Source organism: Diachasma alloeum, unplaced genomic scaffold, assembly GCF_001412515.2.
Source record: "Diachasma alloeum isolate Michigan unplaced genomic scaffold, Dall2.0 Dall_scaffold_00183, whole genome shotgun sequence".
In the NCBI taxonomy this organism is placed as follows: Eukaryota; Metazoa; Arthropoda; class Insecta; order Hymenoptera; family Braconidae; genus Diachasma; species Diachasma alloeum.
In genome coordinates this window covers 3,115,415-3,128,519 of record NW_021680349.1, presented here as the reverse complement: position 1 = coordinate 3,128,519, position 13,105 = coordinate 3,115,415, and the positions used below count along the sequence as shown (strand labels likewise).

General features: G+C 39.0%; 1 protein-coding gene across 1 annotated transcript in view; it reads left to right on the top strand.

Moving 5' to 3' along the window:
* Window positions 1–13,105, top strand: part of LOC107047847 — a 67,204-nt gene that overhangs the window by 18,117 nt on the left and 35,982 nt on the right. Inside the window, exons 5-7 of the mRNA XM_015270710.1 lie at window positions 1,287–1,485; window positions 6,342–6,593; window positions 10,572–10,774. Of these exons, the coding sequence (XP_015126196.1) occupies window positions 1,287–1,485; window positions 6,342–6,593; window positions 10,572–10,774 (654 nt within the window). The remainder of the gene's footprint in view (window positions 1–1,286; window positions 1,486–6,341; window positions 6,594–10,571; window positions 10,775–13,105) is intronic.

Genomic DNA, 13,105 nt, shown 5'->3' with positions numbered 1-13,105 from the left:
GATTTTTAGGTTGAAAATTAGTGTCTTCGAGACGTATTACTTTGAGACGTTATGCGAGGAGCTATTGTCTAGAGAAATTCTAGTGCTAGGATAGGAAAAAGGGCGCGAAGTGACCGCCAGTTTTTATAGCAAAATTTCACAGAAGTCCTCAGAAATTTTATCAATCCCTACACTGTTGGAAAAAAAAGACATTTCATGGGCCGTTGACTACTCATTTTCAGGACTGTGACACTGAATGCGATTTAGAGCAAAAAATCATGAAATTTCAGGTTTTATTGAAAATTCAGTAAAATTCCAGACGAGGAATTCTTAATTAACGACGAGGATTCCTTAATTTATTTGAATTTCCAACCTAATATGAATATTCAGTGCCAAATTACATTGAATTTTCAGTGAAATCTGAAATTTCACTTTTTTTTTTAATTCAAAAAATATTTATCGGAATTTGAGAACCGGAAACCGGAAAATGGAACTGAAATTAACAGTTTTCTTTCACTTTTCCACGGAATTCGGAATTTTCAATGACGAAATTCCTTGAAATTTCAGTGGTAATTAAATTCGATAAAAATTACCAAAAGTGTACCGGAAAATTTCAGGCAAACATTTTTAACCGCGTAGAAATTTCACCTGAACAGCACTAGAATTTTTCATAGTCGGCGGATTGGGATTTTTCCAGTACCAGCACTAAAATTTTTCTAAGAAATTTCTCTCTGTGTAGACATAAAAAAGCGTCCATCGGCTAATTTCATGCCTAGAATTTCTACTGAACGTCTCAATGTCTCGTTTTGAGACGCGAAGAATTACTTAAATTTAGGAAGCCAAACATCTTAAAAAAATGGAGAAAAGTGTCTTAATTTCATGTAATAAATTCATCTGAATACTCGATAGGAATTTCAAAGTTGTCAGTCATATTCAGAGTTTAAAATTCATGTTTCAACGTTGAAAAAATCATAAATAACCCATTTCCTTGATGCATAAGTTAGCACACCCCGTGAATAATTTCGAATGAAATTTCTCAAGCCAAAAAGAACTTTGAATCTCCTCAAACTTGCGAAACTCTTAGATAAGTTCAAAACTGTCTTGAACTCGGTCTTTACACGCGTACCAAGCACATAAATTCACTGAAGACAATTTTATCGCTATGGAATGACAGAGTGATGTTGCAAAATACATTAAATGAATGATTAACAATAGCGAGAATGTGATGTGAAATAACTAACGATGGAAGTTCGATGCTATCTTGCCCAGTGTTCATTAGATTTTTCTTATTCAATTTGAATTGAAAGGTGGAAGCGCTGCCGGAACCAAGAGAACAGCCCAGGCGACAATTGTCGTACAGCAGCCCTCTCTATCACTGGATGCACCAGCGGCAACGATACTGCTGAGGCCGGACATTGACGCCAGGCGGAGAGAGGAGAATATGCGACAGTTACTCGACGTTACCGATACACTTACCTTCCAAGAGATTCATGACATTGAAATGAGGTCAGTTGACTTTGATTTATTTTCATGAAATTTCAGGACATCTTCACTGTGAAAACTACTGTCTTCGAGGGATCTTAACGTATATCCCTGGAAAACATGTTTTTATCAAGATCGTCCCCATGTTTTTCATAGATAAACATGGGGACATGTTAAAGAAACTTCTGTAACTCAAAAATTGGAGACCCTGGAGTATTTTACACATTTTAAGCGTCTGCGGGGCAAACGAGAAATAAACAATTGATTTTTTTGCGCCAATTATTCATTTCTAGATACATAATCGATCTGCAATGTATGAGAAGTCGCATGCCAATACCCCGCGACTTTTAAAATTCATAGTCGTCTCCCCTTAAACTAGAATCCTTGACTCCATCACAATTAGAGGAGAATTACACCCAATAAATTTCCATCAATCGAGGTCAATTTCTCCGAAATCCCCAGAGTTAATCACGAATTTGATTGTAGTTATCCGGGAAAAAATCTCAAGTGATATTGAAGCTTCACAACGAACTATACATTCACGTGTATTTTTCATCACTCTGTGGGGGAGTTTAACTGCCCGAAACACCATGCCATTATGGAAATTCGTGCACACCGTGAATAGCAGGTTTGCGCTGATTTCGAATCGTAGAGATAAGCATCTCGGTGGGTGGAGCGGGGAGGGGCTGAAACTATAAATTCTAGCTAAAAGGAAATTACTCAAACTGCGCTGTCGCACGCAAGACACATCGTATATGTTGTGTTATAAATGTCCAAGAAAGGAATAACGATGGGGGCAGAGAAGGGAGGAAATGAAGGGAATCCACCAGTGCAGTGACATCGTAGTGAAGTGTGTAATTTCCGGATTCGATTTTTCCACTGATATTCTGAGTTTTATTTGGATCCCGAGTCGAATAATTGGACCTGACAAATTCTACTTAGGTCTCTCCGTTCAGAACTGGATAGGTCTTGGGAAGCCTCTTCCCAAGTGCTTCCGAGACCTTTCTACCTCTGGTTATGTCCCATTTCAGCACTTGTTAGGTGTAAGCAGCACTTGCATTCAGACTTTCCAAATCCTTGCCGGTCCCCGTAATTCTATGGGTCTATTTTATTTTGGAAGCATCAATATCTGAGGGTTTCTGAAAAATTGACCTCGATTGATGGAATTTAATTGGACATACACGGAGAGAAATATTCCGTAAAAATTACGGAACTCCAAATTCGCTTACCGATTACGGAATCGACTCAGAAAATTTAAGTGACGGTATCGTAATTTTTCACATGAAATTCAGAAAAAAATTACGGAACGCTCTGGAAAAATTCCGTGACAGTTCTGTAAAATTTCCTATAGCCACATTTCGCTTGGGAATTACGGAAAAGATACGTAATTTTTATTGAATATTTGTCTCCGTGTAATTCTCCTCCAATTGTGACCCGGTCAAGAATTTTCGTTCAATTTCCATAAATCCTTGGCCGTATGAAAACTCAGGGGCAGTTTTGCCTTTTTTGAAGACCTACCGTCTGTCAGCTACAAACAATTGTCCTGAAACCGAACAATATCACTTCCCGTTGTCTCAACGTCTCATTTGAACAAAGTTCTAGCAGCGTCAAAGTGCTTTTCTCGCGTCATCAGCGACAGGAGCGCATAAGCCGGTGGTGAAAAAACATGAGACCTGCCTTTGCTTTCGGTCACGTTCGTATTCATTTATTTTATCTCTCGGTGGAGTGAAAAGGTATAAAACCGAATAAATTTGCCATTCAACTTGTGCTCACGGCCCAGTATAACATCTAAATGACGCGGGAAAAAAACTTCTGCGAACGAAAAAGAAGGCGAAACCGAGGGAAAAAAGTAAGAAAGATTTGTGAGAGGAAAAAGAGAAGGATAAAAGGTGATGGGATGATTCGAGTGATTGAGTCGAGCAGTGAAATATATCGAAAACCGAGAGGGAATAAATGGCAAATTGAGGAGATAGATGTCAGAGCACCCAGTTGGTACTGCGATCCAATGAGAATAGTACTTTCACTTGACTTATATTCCTGACATTTTCCTTGTCAGGTGCTCCGGGAGCGCAGTGGGATCGGTATTTCCTCCGATAAATTTCATCTGGCAAAGATTCGACTTGTGTGTTATTGGACCTGATATCAAACCTTTGCAAACTCTCTTGCCGATATCTGCTGCGTCACACAATGAAGAGGGACCCAAAATTTAACTTCCAGGTGCAAAAATTTCCTGAAAATTATTTTTCATCAAAGGTTACACATTAATTAATTTTTATCTGAATCCGTAATTTTTATTTGAATCTCCTGTGAAAAATTACGATACTGTCACTTAAATTTTTCAAGGGCGCCAGAAATGTCGAAATGAGAAAAATTTTTTTTCACCCGGGGCCAAAGTGTCGAATCTTGGATTTTTGCCGGGGGAAAGTCGACTTTCGCCAAAATCGAATTTTTTGGCCAAGTAAGTGTCGATTCTGTATTTATTGGCCCCTCTAATGCCAATGAAACCCTCCGGGGCGCCAGAAATGTCGAAATAAAAAAATTTTTTTTTCACCAGGGGCCAAAGTGTCGGATCTTGAATTTTTGCCGGGGGAAAGTCGACTTTCGCCAAAATCGAATTTTTTGGCCAAGTGAAGGTTGATTCTGCATTTATTGACCCCTCTAATGCCAATGAAATCCTCACGGGCGCCAGAAATGTCGAAATAAAAAAAAAATTTTCACCAGGGGCCAAAGTGTCGGATCTTGGATTTTTGCCGGGGAAAAGTCGACTTTCGCCAAAATCGAATTTTTTGGCCAAGTGAGTGTCGATTCTGTATTTATTGGCCCCTCTAATGCCAATGAAACCTTCAGAGGCGCCAGAAATATCGAAATAAAAATTTTTTTTTTCACCCGGAGCCAAAGTGTCGGATCTTGGATTTTTGCCGGGGGAAAGTCGACTTTCGCCAAAATCGAATTTTTTGGCCAAGTGAGTGTCGATTCTGTATTTATTGGCCCCTCTAATGCCAATGAAACCTTCAGAGGCGCCAGAAACATCGAAATAAAATTTTTTTTTTTTCACCCGGAGCCAAAGTGTCGGATCTTGGATTTTTGCCGGGGGAAAGTCGACTTTCGCCAAAATCGAATTTTTTGGCCAAGTGAGTGTTGATTCTATATTTATTGGCCCCTCTAATGCCAATGAAACCCTCCGGGGCGCCAGAAATGTCGGATTAAAAAATTTTTTTTTCACCCGGGGCCAAAGTGTCGGATCTTGGGTTTTTGCCGGGGGAAAGTCGACTTTCGCCAAAATCGAATTTTTCCGCCAAGTGAAGGTTGATTCTGCATTTATTGACCCCTCTAATGCCAATGAACTCCTCACGGGCGCTAGAAATGTCGAAATAAAAAAAAAAATTTTCACCAGGGGCCAAAGTGTCAGATCTTGGGTTTTTGCCGGGGGAAAGTTGACTTTCGCCAAAATCGAATTGTAGAAACTGTAGACAAAAATTTCTACGGAATTCAACATGAAAATGAAGCTTCCGCAGATAGAAGAATATTTCAAGCTCCAGAACGATAAGGCCGACAAGAGAGGTCACCTGAATAAAAGACCAGAAAGACAAAAATCCGCTCATAATTTTTCTCTCCCATTGACGATGATATTTATACTAAGTGGGTACAAGGGCAGGTTCTTCGCAGAACATAAAAGCGAATTACTGAGTTCCCCGAGACCCGAAAGTGTCCTCCCCGTAACATTGTTACACACGAGGGGAAGCCCGGCGAAGGACGAACAAGACAGAAGTATTCAATTTCTAAGAGCAAGGTCTCTCACCCTCGTTTCAACCGACCACCCTTCTTGTGTTCGTTGAACCGAGTGAATGGACGAGACTATTGGGCAATTCTCGATATGACAATGTGAATCTCCTCTGAGACAAGAAATTGTGAAACTTTTCTCATCTCCCAATTGTCTTCTCTCATTTTTTTTCCTGCCGGCACGATTAACAGATGGAATAAGAGTTGTCAGAGATGTAATAGACACTGAAGCATTCGAAAATAATATCATGTTTTGTCATTACGGATATGCATGTTCTTTTTCTATAAAAAGAGATCAAATGATTCATTCTTCTTATTACTAATATAATACAATTCACAATTAATTAGGAGGATGGACATTGAAGAATCGTGCTAAATACCGAACATTTTTATCGTGTTCAAGTTCCTCTCAAATTTCAGGAAATCTTGTCATTGAAACACCAAATATTCCATTAATTTTCTGTTTAAATAATCTGGAAATCAATTATTGATTTTTCAGTTCAGTTATTCTGTGAAAATTCATGTCATTTTTTTTTCCAAACATTTATGCTCCACTGAAAACTCAATCAAGTTGTGAAATTTGCATCTCACTCCCACTAAAAAATCATGGATTTCCGTGAATTCTACTTAAAACTTGAAATTTCATAATCATTTTTTCCTAAATCCTCGTCAATGTCACTCTCATGAGAATTACTACAATATCTTCCATGAAATTTCAAAAAATTTCCAACAGTGAATATCGTACAATTTGATTTCATAATACACTAATAGAAAAAATACGACGTGTGAACTTTGAATGACGAACTTCCTTGAAGTTTCCGTGGAACTATGAAGAGATGAAAATTTCCAAGAAGTGGGCCAGAAATATCACCCAAAAATTCTCACCAGTGGATCTCCCACTGCTCAATTTAAAAAACCCCAACAGCAAATGCGCCATCAATAATTTAATTTGAATTCAATTTACTTCAATTAATCAAATCCTTTTGATAATTCTCATTATCAAAACCTTATTGAACATTGACCATTGAATCTCAAAGTAGAATCTCAACTATAATAATCGTCCACAGCCGGATAAACGTCGGATGCAAATTCTGTTACAGATACGGAAGCCCCCACCACAGTAGATCTCAATCGGTGAAAACGCCGGGCAGTCGTTCATCGGGACGTCCAAATTACCTGTGTCTTCCACAACAACGATCTCGTGTCGCCAGTATGCCGAATACGGGAGTTGAGGAGGAATACTACAGACTGAGGCACTTCAGCATAACGGGAAAGGGAATCGTCAACCGTGGTGATTCTCTTAAAAGCCGACGATCCCGTTCCAACAACAGCGTTGCCTCCAGCAACTCTAGGTGAGCGCAGATGTGATCCCCAAGATCCACCCACTTGCCCTCGCTATTTTTCTTGCTCTGCGCCCTTTTACCCGTCACCAACACACTCAAATGCCTTTGCAACATCTCACCGAAAGGATATATGAACACGCCTGGGTGGGATTTCCGTGCACTATCGAGCGTCTCCATCCCCTAAGGTCTCCCAGCGAAGATAGTGACCCTCCCTCAGGTCCTGAATGCATGGAGTTTGTTATACTCACACCGAAGATCCGTCGAAACTCGCCTTATTCAGTGAATATTCATCCTCATGGTGGCACGTCTTTTCAACTAGGTGACATTTCAACTATGACATTTCAACTGAAATTTTAACTACAACATATCAACTAGTTTTTGTGAAATTACTATATTTTTACGAATTAGCCGAAATTTTTTTAATTTTCATTTTAAAGAAAAGAAAAAGAAAAATAAATAAAAAAAAAGAAAAAGAAAAAGAGTAAAGAAAAATCTTTACTCTTTGCAGTTCCACAGACAACGTTATGCAACTCAATTCAACCACTGAATTAATACGTTAATGATTAATATCATACAAAGATTCAATTTATTTTATATTAACAATTACAAGAGATCAATAATCTTCTTTGAGGATTTTCCATGCATTTCGCCTGATGTCGTCTAGTTGAAAAGACATGGATTCCATTCTCACAGCCCCTTCGTTCTCCCAATCATCTTTTGAGAAACTGTCAGAACCTCGCAGCCATCAGTCAAAAATCGTGACGTCAAGAGCGCTGGGGAAAAAGGGATGTAAGAAAATCCCCAGGGAATAGCTTACCACGATCACTCTCAACCAGGAAAAGTCCTGAAGGTCCCCCCAATTTTTTCATCCCTTGTCCACTACTTCAACGATAAATTATCCAATAAACTCTTATATTCCTTTTTACTCTTGGCACAAGAGGGAAAGCCTACGGTAGAAGAACCATAAGGGGTGGAGCGAGTGTTGGAGGTAAAATTTCAATTCGATTTTTTTCCCGATTACACATGTACGTATTGAGGGAATAGAGCTACGCTGAACTGGAAGCGAGGGGTGACATGTTTTTTGAGGAGAGGGTAGACTTCTGGTGACTTTTGCGCGAGTACTTATTGACTTTTCGAAAATAACCTACACTATTTGTGGAATAATCCATCCGAAAATGTTGCAAAACATGATCTTTTCGCATTCCCCGAGGGGGTATGATATACGTCTGAAAAAGTCTGTTTGTCCGTTTGAAATATCCAGAAAAAATCGGTGGAATTGAAAAGCGAACACAAAGTGCAACACTGAATCAGTTACAAACAGCTTATTGACTTCAGGCTCAACCAGAAAAAGCCCTGAAGGTCTCCCCCAATTTTTTCTTCCCTTGTCCAGTACTTAAACAATAAATTGTGTACTAAACTCTTATATTCCTTTTTCCTCTTGATGAATTTGAATTTGATTTTTTTCCCGATTACGGTGGGGGATGTCAAAGTTCACTACTTTTCGATTTAAATTTGATTCTCAATTACAATTAAACAGTTAATTCTAAATATCTGAATTTGATTCTTCAATTAACCTAATAATCATCAGTCTTGCCAAGTTGATTACTGATTTATAAAATATTTGAGAAGATTGAAAATATTGATTGATAATTAATTTAATAACAATTGAAGAATTGTACAACACAGTTACCCAATTTAGTATTCAATAAAATCATTTTAATTCTGCATTACGATTTTGCTCATCTCTTATGAAATCTGAAAGATGCGAGGGGTGAGGATGCGAGTTTTTCGAGGAGAGCAAATACTTCTGATAACTTCTGCGGGACTGTTTATCAACTTTTCGAAAATAATCTCCCCTATTTGTGGAGTAATCCATCCGAAAGAGTTGCAAAACATGATCTTTACGCATTCCCCGAGGGGATATGAAATACGTCTGAAAAAGTCTGTTTATCCTTTTGAAATATCCGGCAAAAAACCGGTGGAAAATGGGCTCTGGGGCTTTATAAAGTTCGGAGCACTGATATTGAAGAGTGAGCACAAAGTGCAACACTGAATCAATTACAGCGATGGAAATATTGCGTTAGGTTACTAGCACACCGGAGACTCTTGCAACCTGCGAGGGTTGCCGCATGCATACGACGTTAGAGTGTCAGAGTGGAGCGAGACTTTAGGGAAAACCCTCATCTATCCAACAAACTAACACCCCGTGATGCATCTTACATATCCCGTCTTGCATGGAGGCACCCTGTGTTGATGTACTTGCACGTTCACTCATGTTTCATTGATTGTTACACAATTAATATTCATTCCTCATGCTGAATTAACATTTCAGGGCATTCAGCATCGATAAAGGCAATTTTTACGATTTGAGATTTTTCTCTTTTACGAAAAAGTCGTCATTGTGGGAAAATTATTGAAAAAAAATGTTAAGTGAATTGATTAATTGATCGATAATTATAAAATTTCAGGTATTCTCTCGAAGCAAAACATTATAGGTAATTTTCATCTCCTCCTTTTTCAATATTTTTCAATTCAATGTTTTTTCTTAAAAAAATTTGACATTTTCATTTTGTTCTTCAATTAATTTCGTATCGAAATTTCATTGATATTCGTAGATGGAATGAATCCATGAAATGTAAATAAACTCGATTTGAATCTAGTTATTCAGTCGTAACCAACTATCGACAATGCTAATATTTTTCATTGTTCTGAGCTCTCAATAATGTGATGCAATTAAAGTTTTCTCACGTTGCACTTTCTCTTGTACGACCTGGGGGGGGAGGGCCATACAACAGCCATTGTCTTTTTTTACGAGGTACGTCAAACGGTACCGCAGAGGGTACCTCAGATGACTTTCAGCAAAATAAAAGGGATGATAAAAAAGTGATATTTATTTTCCCTTCGCGTGTATTCATCTCTTTCACCTGTGAGTGAGAACAGAGAAGCCAATTGAAAGCCAAAACAGAAGTAGACGAGACTGGGATCAATGCTCTAGATCGAACGCGTGAGTTTACGTGTGGCGAATTTAGGTAAACGTAGACCCACGTGTTAGACCTCAGAGGGTGATCCGTGAGCATCAAATTTGTGGCTTGACGAACACATATCCAATGGTATATCTGTTAATGGCAAATGTCCCCCTGACGAGCTGACACAACCAGGTGAAGCTTCGCACATCACGACGTAATATGGCATCTGTACTCTGTGTATTGATCGACAATGTCATCGAGTACTCCAGGAAACATCTCTCTACGCTCTGGCTCGACCCAGGAACTTCCTCGTCCTCTGACATCCGCTGGAAAGACTAAAGATCATTAGAGATAAGAACGAATGTGGAAGAACAAAAATAATAAAAATTATTGTGCCGTCACTGTGAGTGAACTCTTGAAAATGAATTGCAATTCCGTGGAGAGTTGAATATTATTTTGACCCGACCCCAATGTACCAATGATTTTTCTCACCGTTCATGAGTAAAGTTGGCCTTTTCAACACGAATCAGCAATTAACCGGACATGGAAATTTATCTGCAGTTACCCAATGGCAAATACATATAAATCAGGTGTATTTGGGGTCCTTTGAGTTTACCCCATACCTATAGGCGTATTGTACAACCCGGTTGAAGCAGAATACCGTCATGCTATACATCATGTGCAATGCATGTGTCAGCTATTCCCCCTGTCCCCCTCTTCACAATCATTAACCGTCCACAGGCCTTGCACTAGAGTGTTTCAAACAGGGTAATTTCAACCCATTTCCCAGCCACGTGTGTTTGTGCTTAAGCATTGAATTGCTCTCCTGCAATTTCCCCTCCACGTAATCGATTCAATTTGCAAAATATAATTTTTCATATTTCTCTGTCGTTATCTCTAGTGAAAAAGTGATTATTATCTCATTACACTGTTTCGTGATGAATATCTCGTACCCCCTGGTGGGTAAAGTAAGATGAGTTGTCTGGTGATTAACTATTGTGTACAAAATGTTTTGTTGCAGTACGGAGCATTTAACAGCCTCTTATCCGGGCTCAGCGAGGAACTCAGCGGCTGGTTCGTTAGCGAGCTCACGTGAAAGCAGCGCATCACAGGGATCAACTCCTTATCGTGTACTGATGCTGGGTGCACCATCTGTGGGAAAAAGCTCTCTCGTATCGCAGTTCATGACGTCCGAGTATCTCCACGCCTATGATACGTCCATCGGTGAGTTTATAATTATTATTGTGAAGCATGAAATAGGAGAAACTCGGTGAAATTGTGGAAATGAAAGAAAGTAATTGTGGACTGGGGGAAAAGATGTAATGCAGAGGCTTGACCCGAGATTAATTGAATGGTGAACACAGAGTACTCGGAATTATAGGATATATTTGCATCGATGGGATATTTAATTGGCAATTACGGAGCCCAGATAATTGGCAAGGGAAATGTCAAATTTCCTCAACTGAAAAATTCAGTGTATCTGTTCCTCGAATTCATCTTAGCTAACGATCAACGCCAATTAGCCGAAAGAGCTGGCCTCAATCGTTGCATATCCCTCATGTGCGTACGTACAGTGACCTAGTTGAATCCCCATCTATTTCCAATCCTCCATAGTCGCTTGATTTATTGTCGAATTAGCACCGGTGTACATGTCTGTTGTGGGGAATGGGTTGTTTGAATTCAGTCGATTTTTGCGGGAAGGTCGTGTTTTCCGAGAGCGATAAAATTTTGGAACAGGGGAGTGAAAGTTGTGATATTAGTTCGGTTGATTAATTGTTGAATATTGCTTAATCCCTATTGCAGCGATGAATTTTTAATAAAAATGTCGTTTTCATTCGTTGTTTCTCCAACATATTTCTCGGGGAAAGATGATTACATGCATTGAATGAAAGCTGTTCTGCTCGGGGTAGTTATCGCCCTCAGTGAGAGAGAAATTTAATTCAGACGATACATTTCGGTTTCAGACAAGAATTTATAGAGAAATTTTGGGTAGACATTTTGGGCATTTCTTTCTTTGAAAAAACTTGTCCTTCTCTTCCAGGAAATACAGGGGAAGTTGCCCAGTCACTTGATTTATTATCGAAATAACAGCGTATATGTGTGTTGTAGTTAATGGGTTATTCGGATCCATTCGATTTTTTACGGGGAGAAACGTGTTTTCGGAGGGCGATAAAATTTGGCAATAGTGTAGTAAGAGTTGTAACATTAGTTCATTTGATTAATGGTTGAAAATTACCCCTTTCGGACTGCAATAATGAATTTTCAATAAATGTGTAGTTTTCATTGTTTGTTTTCTTAAAGTATTCCTCTAGAACAGATGATTACATGCATCCTACGAACTGTTAAGTAAGAAGTGAAAGCTGTTTTCCCGGGGTAGTCACCATCCTCACTGAGAAAAGAAATTAATTGAAGAATTCATAGAGAGATTTTGCGTAGAAATTTCGGGCAATTCTTCCATTCAAACAGACATCCATTTCTCCAAGGAAATACGGGCAAGTTCACCCTTGTACAGTCACTTGATTTATTATCAGAGTACCACCGTACACTGCGTTGTATTTAATGCGGTATTCGGATCCATTCGATATTTTACGAAAACAAAGACATGTTTTCGAAGAGCGATAAAATTTTGCTACAGTATAATGAGAGTTGTAACAACGGGTCATTCGATTAATCGTTAAACCTCGCCTATTCCTGATTGCAGCCGTGAAATTTCAATGAATATCACCCCTTTATTCCCTGACTCCCCAACATATTTCCCCTGAAACATGGACACGAATTCAAAGAAATCTTGAGTGAGAAGTGAAAGCAGTTTTCCCGGGGCAGTCACCACCCTCACTGAGAAAAGAAATTAATTGAAGAATCCATAGAGAGATTTTGCGTAGAAATTTCGGGCAATTCTTCCATTCAAACAGACCTCTATTTCTCCAAGGAAATACGGGCAAGTTCACCCTTGTACAGTCACTTGATTTATTATCAGAGTACCACCGTATACTGCGTTGTATTTAATGGGGTATTCGGATCCATTCGATATTTTACGAAAACAAAGACGTGTTTTCGAAGAGCGATAAAATTTTGCTACAGTATAATGAGAGTTGTAACAACGGGCCATTCGATTAATCGTTAAAGCTCGCCTATTCCCGATTGCAGTCGTGAAATTTCGATGATTATTTTTCCCAATCGGATTTCGACCAATCAGAGCGCAGTATTTGAGGCTACCCGACAGTTTTATTTCGGATATTTCCTCCTAGCTTGTGAATATTTCGCAGTAGTTCTTCATTTTTTCCGCTCATTTCGGATAGAATCTTATATTTGACAGTCTATGGAGATCGGGTTATTCTATTAACATAATTTGTTCAAATCTTCCCCAATTCACCTCCTGATGTTGTCCACTGCACTCTGTTTGGCCAAAATCCGATTGGGAAAAATAATCCGACAAATACCCCTCGAGATTCCAAATTAATCGGGTGTTTCCCTCAAGCTCATCTGAAAACAGATCATCGTGCCAAGTGTTGCAGAAAAATCCCTCGCGCAACCCTCGGGATTTTTTAACCTGAA